General features: G+C 40.0%; 1 protein-coding gene across 1 annotated transcript in view; it reads left to right on the top strand.

The window, feature by feature from the left end:
- PRKN (parkin RBR E3 ubiquitin protein ligase) overlaps window positions 1-15,772 on the top strand; it is a 678,907-nt gene extending 663,135 nt beyond the window's left edge. The window contains exons 11-12 of the mRNA XM_042894398.1: window positions 9,545-9,662; window positions 14,548-15,772. Coding sequence (XP_042750332.1) covers window positions 9,545-9,662; window positions 14,548-14,657 — 228 coding nt within the window. The 3' untranslated portion in view covers window positions 14,658-15,772. The remainder of the gene's footprint in view (window positions 1-9,544; window positions 9,663-14,547) is intronic.
- Window positions 15,773-16,132: the final 360 nt, after the last annotated feature.

Below are 16,132 nucleotides of genomic sequence, written 5' to 3'. Positions count from 1 at the left end.
CAGAAAAATACAGTTTTTATTTTGTCTCCTGGCAGCTATAATAGTAAAAGGAATCTTCCCTTTCCTTACTGTTTCTACACTCACTTGCATGTCTTGACATTTCAAGTGTAAGAGGAAACACTGTGGATAGGTTTAGGCCTAAGTCAGTATGGTGGCTATGAATGTAGGGGGTCATGAGGAGTGGAAAAGAACTTGAAGCAAAGCCAAAAAGTGCTATTGTGGAAAAAAATGGATGGGCAAGGGTTGATGGCGACATTGAGAGTGAGAAGAGCTATGCTGCTATCAAAGCATGTTCTTGTGGTCCCGATATCAGAGCACCAAGAGAGCCATCTGCTGCCTGGGCACTGCCCATGCCATTCCCTTGCTTCACCAGGAACAGGGAAGCATGAGGCCTGGCACTGCACACCTCCCTGCTTGCTGTTTAGGGTAGAAAAAGAGAAATCCAGCAATGGGAATGCAGAGAATAAGCTAGCATTAAATACTGGTATATTAAGGTCTTACATATTTGTGTGCAGATATTGTGTGGTCTATTGGGATGGATAAAATGTCCTCTTTTCTACAAACGTTTCCATTTTTAGCCCTGATCTCCTGTTGAAAACTCATCCTAAGAATGTACTGATTATTTCTCATCTTAATGCACAGGTTACATAATTCTAGGGGAAAAAATATATATCTGAGCCAACTTCAATTGACAAGCTTTCTTTTAAGAACATTGCAGTTTCTTAGGGCTATTTGAAGATTAGAATGTGAGAAGTAGTCATGTTTGATGGATTAAAAGGCACAGTGTGTATGATGGAATCAGTGATACAATAAAGGTGACTCCAGCCAGATTTAGATTTAGAAATAACTGCTTAGCACCTGCTACCTACACCACAAAACCTGGCTCCTTTTAACCTCGCTCATAAATAGATGGAATCCAGCTATAAACCAGCTTCCTCTCTTAATCCACAATTAAAATTAGACTAGCTAAACTGGCACAAAACCGTTCTGAACAGTTTGGTTTTTAGCACTAACACTAGCACAACTGCTGTAAACCCAAGCCTGCATGAAACATCCCTGGTGGCTAATGTCTTAAAACTTGCCAAGTTGTCCCTTCTGCTCCAAGCTTAGCTATTAAAATCCTATCGAGTCATATGTACTCTTAGCCCCAGCCTGAATTGCTGCTTTGCGAGTTCTAGCAGCCCCAGCCCTGCAAACTGTGTGATTCAGGAAAATCTAGCACTAAACATGAATGTTTAGGTGTTGGTGCAGCTACAAATTAACAGTTTCCGTTACATAAGTTACAGAAGAGGTTGTGTGAATGTCTGCTATTTTCTTAAACTGAAAAAGTCTTGCTCCCCACTGAAGGTGCTCATTTTAGACTAGGTTCAATATGTGTGCAAAGTCAAGATTTTATTGTCTGTCTTATCAAAATATTAACAAGCTAATCAAAGAACTATTTTTAGTCCATTTACAATAACAGTAGGACTTACCATTCAAATTTAGTCTACCTGGACTTATGCAAGGGTTTTGACATGGTCTCCTACAACATCCTTATCTCTAAATTAGAGAGATATGGATTTGAAACCCAGGCTATTAGGTGGATAAAGAATTGGTTGGATGATCTTAGCCAGAGGGTTGTAGTCAACAGTTCTGTCACAAGTGTCCACCAAGGGTCCATCACTATGGCCTTCCAATATTTAAAGGAAGATTATGAACAGGAGGGAAATCAACTTTTTACACATGTAAACAGTGATAGTACAAGGGGGAATGGTTTTAAACTAAAAAGGAGGAAATCTAGGTTAGACATTAAGAAGAAATTTTTTTTCTCAGGGGATGGTGAGATGCTGGAATAGGTTGCCCAGAGAGGTTGTGGATGCCCCATCACTGGAGGCATTCAGGGCCAGACTGGGGGGGGGGGCCTGGACAGCCTGATCTGGTGGGTGGCAGCCCTGCCTGCAATAGAGGGGCTGGAAATGGATAATCTTTATGGTCACCTTCAATGTAAGCCATTCTATGATTCTATGATAGTTAAAATTATGGATATGCAAAGTTTCTGATGTTTTTCTGGCATTTTGTAGGACTTATTCAACAACTTTTTTTGCCTCATTCTTCGCTGACAACTGCTCTTCATAGCAGCTTTCCTCAAGCACATGGGTCGGAAGGTGAGGACTAGGGAAGCAATGTCCATCCCACTGTAAGCAAAGATCAAGTTCATCTACAGAACCTGAACATTCATAAGTGTATGGGTCTGGATGACAATCTTTCCAGACTGCTGAGCAAATTAGCTGATGTAGTCACCAGTCCACTCTCAATGATATTTAAAAAGTCATGGCAGTTGGATAAGGTCCCTGGTGACTGGAAAAAAGGTAACAGAGCACCCATTTTTAAGAAGGGTAGAAAGAACAACCCAGATTCTGACCTGTCAGCCTCACCTCCATGCAGGAAAAGATCATGGAGCTATGCTAAGGTACATAGAAGGGAGAGGGATGATACAAGCCAACCAGCATGGCTTCACCAAGAGTAGGTCCTGCCTGACCGACCTACTAGCCTTCTAGTCCCCAAACCTGCCCTTTTCAAACCAAACCACAGTTGCTTGTTGCTTGGGTCCCAGTTTTTACTATGCCCCAATAGTTGTTGCAGGATCCAGATGTCAACTGTTTTTCTTCTACTGGCAGTACATGACTTACCTAGAACTCCTGTCAGCCCAGGAGCCTCTCAGGACAAATCGCAATTAGTCCAGCTCTTCAACTGAGATGCAGCAAAGCCTGGAAGTACATTTTTTTCCAGATCTGATTCAGTTCATCAGTACGTGCTGCCTGGATCCTGACTACAGATGCAGGATTCAGACCTTAGTCATACACCTTCAAGCAAGTGATAAGCTCTGAAGCAGAGCCATCTGATAACTTCACAGAAGTGCTCTTAGAGGCTCTGTGCTTGCAGAGGTGTAGCATGAAAACATACCCAGGCACACTAACATCCAGGAAAGCCTGTAACATCATCTGGCACTTCGCTGAAGTCTTTTATTTTGTTGTTCCTGGAAAGGCTCCCATCTTACCTGGGTTAGAAGTGAACCATCCTTTATTTCCTCCCATTGCCTCATGTATGCAGATCTTTAAATTGCCAGTAGGTGGTATAAAATACTCAGCTGTGTCTTGCTAGATTTCCCTTCCCAATCACTGAACATCTGTCTCATCTCTTATGAACTTTTTGCTGTAGATTTCCAGCAAGCACAAAGAATTGTGAAGGCTGGTCTCTGTGTAGGTGGCAGTTTTCTGTAGTTATGCAGGAAAACATATTGGCTCACTGTGAACAGGAGCTATTTCAGAATTTAATTCTAATGTGGAATTCCCAAACAAAGGCACTCACATAAAATTCTTAGCTAAATTACTGAAATGGTAAAATCCTAAATATTAAGCTAATGCTTCACGAAAATCAGGTTTGATGCAATGTATTTCTTACAGCATTGTAAGTGGATGTGAGCATAGTGAGGCAGTGCATGGTGCATTTCAGTAGTGACAGTAGTGACAGTAGCTACAGTGGGTCACTTTCACTTGTGCATTGAGTATGGCATTCTGGCTCTTGTTCATTGCTGGTGAAAAAATGCATAGTTAACAGTGACTATGTTGAAGAGTAGTTTTTGTAGCTGAGAATTTGCTCTAGCAAATAGAGTTGATGTGCTTTTTGTATCTGTTGTAATTTTGATGGAAATAAATAGGAGGCATTACTTGCATAGCAACCTGCATATTATTTTAAAGAAGTAGTAAAATTTTTTCTTTGAAAATTCAGTGAATGGTGAATTAGTAGGGAAAACATATGTATCACATTGGTCTCCACTGGTATCTGAATCAGCTCTTGGTTATTGATATTTTGTATTTATGCTGTAGAATACTACAATTATCACTTACACAATTGTTTATTCACTATTGCAGCAAACCTTCCATAGTGCTTTTAGAATAGTGGAAGACAAAAGATGTGGTATTTGAAATGGTATGTGATGACCAAGAGTTAAAATGAAAAGCATGCAGTATCATAGAATCCTAGAATGGCTTGGGTTGGAAGGGACCTCGAAACATCATCAGGTTCCAAACCCCCTGTCATGGGCAGGGCTGTCAATTGCTAGATTAAGTACTAGATCAGAGCACCAACCAACATGACCTAGAACACCTCCTGGGATGGGGCATCCACAACCTTTGTGGGCAGCTTGTTCTAGTGCCTCACCGCCTACTTAGTGAAAAACTTCCCTAACATTTAATCATCTGATCTAAATCTCCTTTCCTTTAGTTTAAAATCATTCCCACTTTTCCTATCACTATTTACTTGTGTAAAAAGTTGATTTCCCTTCTGTTTATAATTTCTTATTAAATATTGGAAGGCCTTAATGAGTCTTCTCAAAGCTAAACAATCCCTACTCCCTCAACCTTTCATCGTAGAAGAAGTGCTCCAGCTCTCTGATTATCTTCATGGCCCTCCTCTGAACCCACTCCAACAGTTCCACATCCTTCCTGTGCAGAGGTGGGGGCAGGCCTGAACATAGTACTCCAGCTGGGACCTCTGGGGCAGAGCAGAGGGGGACAATCACCTCCCTCTCCCGGCTTGCCACCCATCTGCTGATGCCCAGGATATTGTTGGCCTTCTGGGCTGCAAAAGCGCACTGATGGCTCAGCAGATTTTTCCAGCAGAGCTACTGTCAAGGAGTTCTTCTCCCAGCCTGTACACAAACCTGAGATTTCCTTGACACAAGTGCAAAACCTTGTTGTTAGCTTTGTTGAATCTCATCAGGTTCACATGGGCCCATCTATGTAAGCTCCTTTTTCTACTGCAAAAAAAAAGGGGAAAGTTAATTGCAATGCTAAATGGTAAATACCGACCTCAAAAATATGAATTATTTCACTGCATTTTAGTGAAAGAAAAGGCTACTCGAGAAGTGTTTCGTACAAAATATCTTTCAATGAGTCTCGAGTCACAGTATGAAATCTGGAACATCTATTATTAGACTATTGATTTTTTTTTTCCCATCAGATAAATTTAAAAAGTTAAATAAAACATGGCTGTACAAAAATGGTACATGTACCTCAATTTCTTAAGTATCTTACACAGTGGAAAAAGAAACTGAGGCTTGGATTCAGTAAGTGGTGTATTCCCAGTGTCAGGCACAGGACTCTTCAACTCACAGATGACTAATTAAAGAACAAGAAAAATAACTATAACCTGGAAATGCCCTGTAAAATGAATCCTTATGTTAAAAATAAAGGTGCACTGGAAGAAATCTGAGAGTAGGTCTTGACTTCCTGTCTAGTGCGGAATAGATGGGAACTATACAGACAGAATTTAGCTTTCATATTTTGGGTCAGAGTAAAATAAAAAGATGTGACACTCTGCTTTTGTTTAAGAGGTTAAACTGACCGTCCATTGCAGCTGTGTTGCCACTTACAGCATAAAAGCATATTCTTCCTTCCACTGGTCCAAAACAGTTACATGGAAGTGACCTGTAAAGCAGACTAGATGTCTGCTTTAGAATGGTAATCATTCAGTATCTACTAGCTGCTTGAGTTTTGTATTAAACAAATCTTCTGATATGAACAGGACGTTCACACACAGGATGCAGAGTGAGAATCTTGATGTGCATTGTCACCAGACTGGAACTCTCTAGTTTTATTTAGTAAAAATTTCTTTTATATCAGACACAATACCCCATGTATAACATGGAACTTGGATTTTAGCTACTTGCTGCCATCACAGACCAGCTCTTTTTTGCAGTAGAGTTCCCTAGGTACATCAGGCCAGTTGACTCACATAAAGCTGCTTGGTGTGAGTGTAGCTGGACCTGAGTGGTACTGACACTATTTTTCCTGTGAGTGAAACATAATTGCATTGATGGATATCTTTCCAGTTACCATTTTAGTGTTTTGATTAGTTGAAGTCTTTCTCTAGATAAGAGCGCTAGTCCCATGGATGAATACACTTCTCTTTACAAGATTTTTGTCTCTTAATTTACTCAATTTTTTTTCAAAGCTCCTCTAGCCTATCTGATATCCTCTGTGCGTGCTATTTTATCCCAGAACTTAAATAAAAAAAAACATCAGTAAACATGACAGGAGATTACTCATGCAAAGATGTTCATAAGACAGCCCAGTAGAAGCTGAGAAAACAAAAGAAATTGAAGTTAGGCTGTCACCGACCCCTGCAGATCAGATTTCAAAAGATGAGTCTGCTTTTGCTTGGTGCTCTAACCCAAAATAATTATAGGCAGTGTTAATATTAATATTATGGAAGGAACAGAAGGAAAAGTATTTCTAATGAAAAGGAAACTGCTTTGGACACATTTTTAAAATACTGCAAGACCAGCTCTTTTGCTTATCAGAGTCGAAATAAACAGCAACAACAAACAAGCAGGAGTCCAGCAACTACATTCACCGAAGCTGAGCACAACATGGTGTTTACAGCTTCATATTTATTTTGAATCACAGGCTTTCAGTTTTCAGATGTTGTTTATGCTATGTGAATTAAGTACGGTTGTAAAAGAGGAGTGCTTATATAAGACAATTTAATATGGTGGCATCTAAATTTAACGTTATGTATCTAAAGCTTCTGATGCTTTTGAACAAGTTGTTCCATACATGTTTTTACTCTGGATGGTACTATTCAGTTGCTGACTGAACACATACTTCAATTCTTTTACGTAATTCTACTGACAAGGTGGCATGTGCCCCATTACCTGTATGAGCTGCTGCATTAAAACAGGATGCTTTGCTTCTGTTTGAGCATGCTTTCTGTTTGATGTTTGATCATCATGCTTGATGTTGGTTAACTGTATGAAGAACTTTACCTGTACATGTTTTGTTGTAATGTTGTGTGGGGCTCAGCAGTCTCTGTGGTCTTTTTATCCCTCTTACTTTTTCCAAAAGACTCAGTGTAGGAACAGAACAGAAGTAAATCTTCATCCTTCAGTGTGACCCAGAGATAGCAAGGTGAATTCTCTCGCCATCTCACTAAAAGGTATTGAAGAAGGGAGGCTGAAAAATGCTTGCAACAGCTCACCTGGAGCTTCCTGTTATTTATGAGTATTCTCTCCTTGTCATCATATGCGGAACAATTTGTAATAAAAAAAAAATCTTGAAGTGGAATGGATGGAATCTAGTAGCTTTTCAGTAATTATTTGACAAATACCCTATAATAACTGGGGAACTGGAGCATACTGCATCACAAGTGTAGCAAAGTCTGCCATCCATGTAGTGCATATCTGGAGTACTGGCAAAGCTTCCAATCCAAGCCCAGGCATATGCAAACCACCTCTGGCTGAAAACTCTGGACTATTACCTATCCCATTGTCAAGGAGAGGTCTGCTAGCTTAGGGTGAACGAAGGTGATACAAGTAGACATTGCTAACGGAGAACTGCCATATAATTTTTCCTTTATTATTTGAGGAGAAAATGAAGATAAGTACGTGTGCTTGCAGTCACTGTATGTGGAGCACTATATAGAGCACATGAACACTAGAGTCTTGCAAATCTGGGAGGTATGATTTTTTTAACGAATTAGAGAGACTCTTATCAGTGTACCATTTTTCTGCATTTGCTTCCTGCAGCAGGAAGTTTTTAAACACAGCATTCAGCAATACTAGGCATAAGAGGGATGTTTCAGCTCTAATGGGCTGGAAATAACATGCTGCTGAATCTATTTCATTCCAGAGGTTTTGCAAAGGAAAACATTAATACAATAATTCACTCTGCTGTTGTCATTAATTTGTTCTTTCTCAGTGAATTGTGTATATGCAGTTTGCACTTGTTTATTTTAATTATTTCTGAGTGTTCCAAAGTTTGTCTTTGCTTTTAGAACTAAGGTCAAATGTCTTTATACAAATCCAATTAGCAATTTGGTGCGTGAAATTTTGCCTCAATGTCATCTGCTATTATGGCACAATAAAGTCATTTTCCACAATAAAGATGTGGAAAAAATACATCTCCAAGTCCTGAATCACATCATTTGGATTTTGACTATTTGGGAAAAAAATGGAGCCACTGTGGAGCTCTTCTGAGTTGTATACAAAAATTAAAATTGCATCTGGTCTTCTCTTATGGCCATTGTTTTGAAAATAATAGCAACATTTTTTGCTGCGATAGCAATTTTCATCTTGTATTTATGGATGCTAAATAATTAATTGCTGTTGCAACAGATGACATTAATATCCTCTTCCTTCTGTCACTGTGCAAACCGAAGTCCCACTGCTGTTCCTACCTTCCACATCTTCTGTTCAGGCCCCTCTGTGCTAGCTCAGATCTCTTGCTAAAATCACCCTTCTTTAAAGATCAAGGTGCTGTGAGATCAGTATAGATTATATTCTTTGCTATTAGCCTGAATAGCATTTTCTATTTCCCAGAAGTTCCTAATGCACCATTCAATGAATGTCACCATTTGCTATGCTGCTCAATAACCCAGCAGTGTGCAGAACCTAACTCCACACTCAGAAGCAGAGAGGTAAAAGTAGCTGAGACAAATTTGTTCATTTTCTTTGCCTCTGCATATATCTTAGAAATTAACATAAGTGGGGTACAAGTTGATTCACAGAGTGATCTGTAGTTATCCAGAAGGCAGAAACACAAAGAAACTGTAACAATTTTTACAAAGGATATAATTTAGTGTAAGGTCATTGTTTTTCCACATACTTGAAAAGCAAGAAACACAGTATGAGCAGATAGAGCAGTTTTTCAAGGCTGGAACCAAAACACAATATTTACTTTGAACATCATTTCCAATCCTCTATGATAGAAATTACCCAGGGCACTGCCATCTCTTTTGTCCTTGTATTATCATTCTAGGTAGGAGATTGCCAAGTAGGACACTTGTGTAGATTATGTAATTTTGTCCCACTCATAAATAGGACAAACACAGGAGTCCCTTTTACAGCTCTATTCATGATGACTTTTGCTGTCTGTGTTGTTCTAGCTGGGAAGATGCTTGCTTTCATTATTCAATAGGACTTTGTTACTTTTCCTCCAAAACCTTTGTGTTTCTTCTCTGTAGTTTATGAAGCCTTACACATGTGCACAAGATTATATTTGAATGAAATCTCTATCACAGAAACAAAGGAATATGCTTTCATCATTTTTTGTGATGAAAAAAACAGCTTTCTTCTAGGAACCTTGCTTGGAGGTATTGCATTGCCTTGGTGTTTTGCATTTCTTGCAACAAGAGATTTAACCCCTGAAGCAAATATCTCAAACCTGTATAAAATGTCACTTCTCAACTGGATTCATCTGATTCCAAGCTTCACCTTTTGCTTTACTTGCCTGGGTGCCTCTGCAGTACGTCCCAGTGCCCACTGTGCCCTCCTGTGGGACTGCTTGGGCAGGGATTTGGAGGATGCCATTGATCTCTACCTGGCTTCAGAATCTCCTTCAGGTGGCACACACTCCTGCAGCCTGAGCAGGGAGGGCAGCCTGTGCCACATCCCAATGCATGTGCCGTGCCCACCACGGGAAAACAATCTGTGAGAGCTGCATAATTTTTGCTTCAAAATACAAAATGCAGCTTGCACTCGTATGTAAATTGTTTCTCTTTGCAGGGATATATAGTTGATGAAAATGCAGCCATGCAAGCCCGATGGGAAGAGGCATCTAAAGAAACAATCAAGAAAACAACCAAGCCATGCCCCAATTGCCATATTCCAGTGGAGAAAAATGGTAAATTTATTAAACAACTGGTACTTAACTGTCATGTAGAATTAATGTTACAACATATATATGTATGAATGAGCATGCGCGCGTATGCATGCTATTAGGACAAGAGAGGAAAGGAACAAAGCTTGAATGTTCCCTTTGCCACTTTATCTAGGTTACCTTGAAAGCAGTCACTTAGTTCTGAAGCCACTGACTAAGCCTCACAAAACGCTCATGTATGTGATAGACAAGGAAAATGCTGCACTGGCTGTAGCATTAATATGACTGAATGCCCAGCTAGTTGTATACATTTTGGAATGGAAAAAAATAGACATTTACAGGGCAAAACTCATCTCACACTGAAGCAAAGCACGAGTCTGATGAGGTCCAGAAGATTCACATCTGAAAGTGGAATTTAGGAGAATTACATGTGGTCTAGATGTCTAGATAGTATACAGCTGAGTTGAAATGAAATGAATCTTGACCCATTGAAATGCCCGCAGTAGAAGATCGAGTCTGAGGAAGAAATGTGAGTGCTGACAAACTGCTTACACTGATCAGTGTCTTCCCTGTAGGGTGAAAAGTAATCTATTAGTAGTGGATTGGTTAAAGCAGGGAACAGGAACAGCAAATAGGCTACACTTTGTAGAATGTGCTGTTCTGAAATTTAGTTGTTTTAAAGTGAATTAATCCAAATACCTTAAAATCAAAATACCTAAGTATTGTATGAATACTGAGTATAGAGATTTCTTCTCCATTTCCCAGCATCAGTTATACAAATGAGACTTTGAAAATGCTAAGTGAGATACTGCAAACACTAAGGAGAAAACATTTGAAGCAGTGATATTGTGGAAATATTACTGAGGAAGAAATAGGACAAAATCCTGAGATCTGGGGTATGAGGAAAGAAAAGAAGGTAGCTGGCAGATGGAAAGTGGGAGATTTCAAGCACAAGGAGCAGAAGGATTGAAAGCATGAATTCAGGAGTGGGAAGGGGAGATAAGATTTGGCAAAGTATAGTGAGCAAGGTAGGCAGCAAAAGAGAGAGAACAGAGGAGTAGGTCAGAAAAGTTATTTACAGGCTTATAAAATGAGCTGGAAAGCCAGAAGGTTGAACTGGGTTACAAACAGACAGAAATTGTGGCTGCTCATACTTATGGCATGTGAACACACAAATAAAAAACCTTCTGGCTAGGCTGGAGGCAGTGCTAGGAGCTTTACTTTCTCCTACACTGTGTAACTTCATTGTTAATTTATAGGCAGTTGTTGTAACACATCATAAATAGAATATCCCTATTTGACACTATGATATAATTTATATCATTCCAACTAGGGAAATTGCTTATAAAAACTACCAGTGTATCAAAAAAGTAAAAAGTAAAGGCCATTATATTTTTTTTCCCCTGGAAGAAAATAATTATTTAAAACATTGTAAGAAGGAACAGACCTTTCCTTGACAGACCCATGACAGAACAGTGCCTCATAATGCAAAATGCCGAAGACACAGAAGCAAGGTAGGAATATTTCAGTGTACTGGAACCAGTTGTTAATGCTGCCATTCAGAAGGACCTTGACAGGCTGGGAAATGTGCTGAGTAGAACCCCATGAATTTCAACAAAGGTAACTGCAAAGGTCCTGAGCCTGGGGAGAAATAACTCCATACACCAGTACAAGCTGGGGACCAACTGGCTGGAAAGCTTTACAGAAAAGGACCTGAATGTCCTGGTATACAAGCTGAGCATGAGCCAGCAGTAGAAAAGAAAAGTCTTTGCTTACCCTTGCAGCAAAGAAAGTCAGCCGTCTCCTGGACTACATGAGGAGGAGCATAGCCATCAAGTCAAGGGAGGTGATCCTTCTACTCTATGCAACTCTGATGAGACATGTCTGGAGTAGCAGGTCCAGTTCTGAGCTCCCCATTTAACAAGTGGATATAGCAGAGCAAGGCCAGTGAAGGGGCTACAGAGGCAATTAATTTAGAGGAAGGAGCAACTCATGAGCAGCTGTGAGAGTTGGCTCTGTTCATCCTGAAGGCTGAGGGGAATTTTACCAGTGTGCATAAGTACCTGATGAGAGTGGTAAAAAACACAGTCAGATTCCTCTCAGTAGTGTGGAGTGAAAGGACAAGAGGCAATGAGCCCAAATCCAAATGCAGCGATAAAATGTATATGAAAACGCTTTTCACTGTGAGGATGGTTGAAGACTAGGACAGGCTACCCAGACTGGTTGTGGAGTCTCCATTCTAAGAAACATTCAAAGCCTGACTGGACATAAACCTGAGCAGCCTGCTTTAGTTGACCCTTCTGTGAGCAGAAGGAGGTTGAGTTGGATCATTTCCCAAGGTCTTTTCCCACCCCAGTGATTCTTTGAATTAAGGCATGAAGGTTGAAAGATGCAGTGCTTGTTGTCTTCTCTGATAATGGGTACTGCGTGTTCCAGCTTCCAGACTGACATTTGTAAACTGCTGGCAGCCCATTGTTTCCCATGTAACAATACTGTGGTGATGGTATTGATGTGTTTCATTGAGTCAGAAGATTAAAAGGCACCTAATGACTTCTAAAAAAATGCCTTTGTTAATTGCATTCTCTCAAAATATATACCAATTTTAAATAACAGATTTTCAAAACAGAACGGTATCTTAGCATTTAATTTAGTTGTACTCCCCAAAAAGTTGTAGTCATGCACAAATGACAGATTTTCAAACCACCACTTACAAACCAAACTTGTGCCTGGTTGTTAGTGAAAACTAACTCGTTAACAACTGTGAACAAAAATGATTAATGTCCTTGAGAAGTCAAACTGACAAGACTTCCTGGGAACTGCAGTAATTTCCTTGCTTCTCTGAACAGAACAGAAAGCCAGGAGGTCCTCAGTGGGCCTGGCTGCTGTGAGGCCATGGTTCCATTGGCAGTCTAGAACTGGTTGGGAAAGGTGTACAAGTGTTCTGGTAAAATCATGCTTGCAGAAGGCATTCTGGGGAGGATCGTCGTGCAGAACAGCTTAGTTTCATCTGTAGTCAGGTAGCCTTCAGGCCATGATAAAAAAATCCAGTACGATGAACTGGGATAACCTGCTGTCAGCATGGATGCTGCCCTGAGTAGCTCTAAAATTCCCTGAGCTCCTGTGTCTTCCCAGTGCCTTCCCACCTCAGTGGTCCCATGAATTAAGGCACAAAGCATGAAAAGTGCCTCCTTTCCCCTCTGATAAAAGGTACTGCACATTCCAGCTTCTGGGCTGACTGAAAGGAACACTTTGCATCTCCCTGAGTACAGCTGGTGTCAAGAGGCTGGTGATTATGTGCAGAAATCTGCCAGCCGTCCTCTTTTGGGAGGAGCACTCTAACTCTGAACGAGAGAATAATTCTGCTTTCCCTCCCCAAAGGTTTCAGTGGCCCTTTCTTTCAAGGGGCAGGTGGCAATGCTGTATTTCTTTATGCCCATAACTTTTCTACAAGAGCCTGTATTTCTACAGGCATTGTAGAATCCTTCTAAATGCCAATAACTTTTCTGCAGAGCCAACATGAAAGAGCGGAGCACTGTCCCACAGCTCTGTTGTCAGTCTGAGTGAGTTTAAATAGACATCTGTGTCTCTCAGAGGACTGCTGTTCTCACAGAGCTGTGGGCCACACTGCTTGAGGCACTCTGCACATTTACTGCTTATCTCAGCACCTGTATAGCAGAGAACTTGATTTATGTGGCTTAGCAAGTAAAGCACATGCTTGACACAGAGTGCCTGTTGGATTCTAGTTCCTGCACCAGGATTGAGATGCATTTTGCATTTCATCCAGTTGTGGCTTAATATGAATTGTAACGAAGGATTGGCTCTAAACTTTAAGTAAAATGTGTTGTGGAGGCTGGCCATCAGTACACTTACATTTAAATAATATAGAAAAGTCCAGTGAATTACATCTTTTACATAAATACAAAATGCTTGCTGTGTTGAATAGACCTTGCCATCACAGCTAGTTTTCTCCCTCTGACAAGTGAAGCCGACTGGCCTATTTTAACAGATCAGTTCTGGTGTCTGTTGTTTTTACCTTCTGGAGTGGCATTTATAGGAAAAGTATTGTAAGGGTAGCAGGTCGTACAGTAGGAAACACACACTGCTTGTACATCCTATCACCATCTGGAGTCAAACTGAGATGACATTTCAGCATTTCTTACTGCATGGTTTTTGTTCTGTTTAAATTATACAAGAGATTTCTTTGTGTGGTGAGCAACACAGTTTCCATTTGAAATACATTTTTTTTAATGACCTTTGACAATGTTAATGTTTTATATATTACAAACTAAACATATCATCAAGGCTGTGAGCAGAGAGATTAAAGCTGCTCTCACAGTATGGGCAAGTAAGAAACCTAACACAAAGGAAACATTGATATGATCAAAAGACTGCTTCAAATATTAAGAAGGTCAAGTCGACTTAAATTACTAATGCCATTTTTATATAATTGGCAGTCAGTCACTAAAATCTGTCTTCTGATTTACTCTTTGCAAATGCCTCCAACGTTGAATCGAAATTTTAAAAAATATAAACTTTAGTTCAACTTCTAGCTCATGACTCCACTAGCATGCATTACTCTGGAGCAGACACCTTCATGAGTGTTTTTTTAGAGCCTGCCGTTCTGTCCTGTGTCCCTTCCACAGTCTCTCCAAATGTTAGACAGTACTACAGTTCCTACTTCTGCAGTCCCTCAAACATCACCAGCATGTTGCATCCTAATAGGAGAGGGAGTAACGGGATTTAGAAAGCTGAGGAGAAGCAGTCTTCAGGTTTTTATTTCTCTCTTACTAAGTGTTTTCCTTGGTTAGCAATTGAATGCCAACAAAAGTTGATTCTAAAACCGTTAATAGCTGATTAATATCAGTAAGTGTTTTCCAAGTACCAAAGCCATTATTTTGCTGTTTTGCAGGTGGCTGCATGCACATGAAGTGTCCTCGACCTCAGTGCAGGTTTGAGTGGTGCTGGAACTGTGGCGTGGAATGGAACAGAACCTGCATGGGCAATCACTGGTTTGACTGATAGCACAGTGGCCCAGGGACTAGCTGGCATTGCTGCTGCAACTGGCTTTCATCAGGGTCACATTCTGAATTCCTTGCTTAAACAAAACTCCCAGTGGTTTCAGAGATGTTCAGAAGTTAGCTCAGTTTGTTGTTTTTTTTTTCTTGCTTGCCTATGAAATCATACTAAACTTATATCGAAGGTATGCCAAGGGTTTTAAATCCACTAAAAGAAAAATTGTTTTAATGGACAGACTTGGTCATTGTGGTAAAAGGGGAATAACTTTCACCTTTCTGAATATCTGCAGCCTGTCAGCACAGAGAGAGACAAGTTTACCATGAGTCACTTGCTTGATATTTCTAGTCAGAAATCCCTAACTCCTGCAAGAGAGCAGCAGGTGCTTGTGTGTATCAAGGGCTATGGTGGAGAGTCTCAGCACCAACTCCTTTGCTCAGTCAGTACAATTTTTGATTTTAAGACTGTATTTCTTAACAGCTTAATATCTTTTTAGCAGATGAAAGACACTGGCTGTTCAGTGTTTACTCAGGGTTCTTCTGAACTTACTGTGGGGTTCTTGCTTTCAAACCAAATTCTCATAGAAATAGCGAGCTTTATGCCAGTTTTGTGCTTGTGTATTTGTAACACAAAGCATGAAATCTGCCTATATCACACAGACTATATTACCTCTCATAGATTAGTTGAGGATGTATGCAGTTTGAGCTCTAACCACGAGTGCTGCAGTGATGATTGGGTATGATTAAGTGGTGTAGAATCTAGACTAGGTTTCATTTTTCTTGTGCTTACCGCTATACTTTGGATGTAGCAAGGGGAAGCAGGAGGAGCCTTCTCGGGGATTCCCTTCATTATCAATCTAAATTGATTCAGAATATGGTTATACTTCTGAAAATGTATTCACAGCTCAAACAATGAGAAACTTCTTTCATTTTACAATGTTTACACAATAAGTAAAGCCTTATAGCATTTCCAAACCTGAACAATCTCACTGTTTCATGTCCTTTACATTGCTGTCCTAATCTAAAATGAAAATGGGTACTGCTCATCTCAACGTGTCAGGTAAGGATTTCTTACAATTCATTTGAGAAAAAGCACACAGTAAATAAAAGTGTCAAAATTGACTTAATTTCTTATGTATTTATTTATTTTTATACAATGTGAGTACAAAGATGCTGGGTGTAATGGATAATGCATTTTCTTGACAGATTAAACTCAGCTGATTCCCAGCTGGGAGACTAGCCCTTTGATTAAAGCATACTCTTAGAAGAAAATGAATTCCAGGGCCATGAACTTTTTTGTGTCAAGTCTGAATTAACAACTTGTGTGGTGAGACTGTAGACTTCTGAAAATATGGGTGTGCCTTCTATTAGTGCAGAGCAAAAATCTCGAGGTACAAAGAAATCCCAGACTCTACAAGAATGCCCAACTGCTAAAAGCAGTGGACTGCTCATCTGTCTCAGCTGGAAATCACCTTAAAAGTC

Source organism: Lagopus leucura, unplaced genomic scaffold (genome assembly GCF_019238085.1).
Source record: "Lagopus leucura isolate 7727_CA_CO unplaced genomic scaffold, USGS_WTPT01 Super-Scaffold_73, whole genome shotgun sequence".
Classification (NCBI taxonomy): domain Eukaryota; kingdom Metazoa; phylum Chordata; class Aves; order Galliformes; family Phasianidae; genus Lagopus; species Lagopus leucura.
Note: the sequence above shows the minus strand (reverse complement) of the source record. Positions and strands in the feature narration are given on the sequence as shown.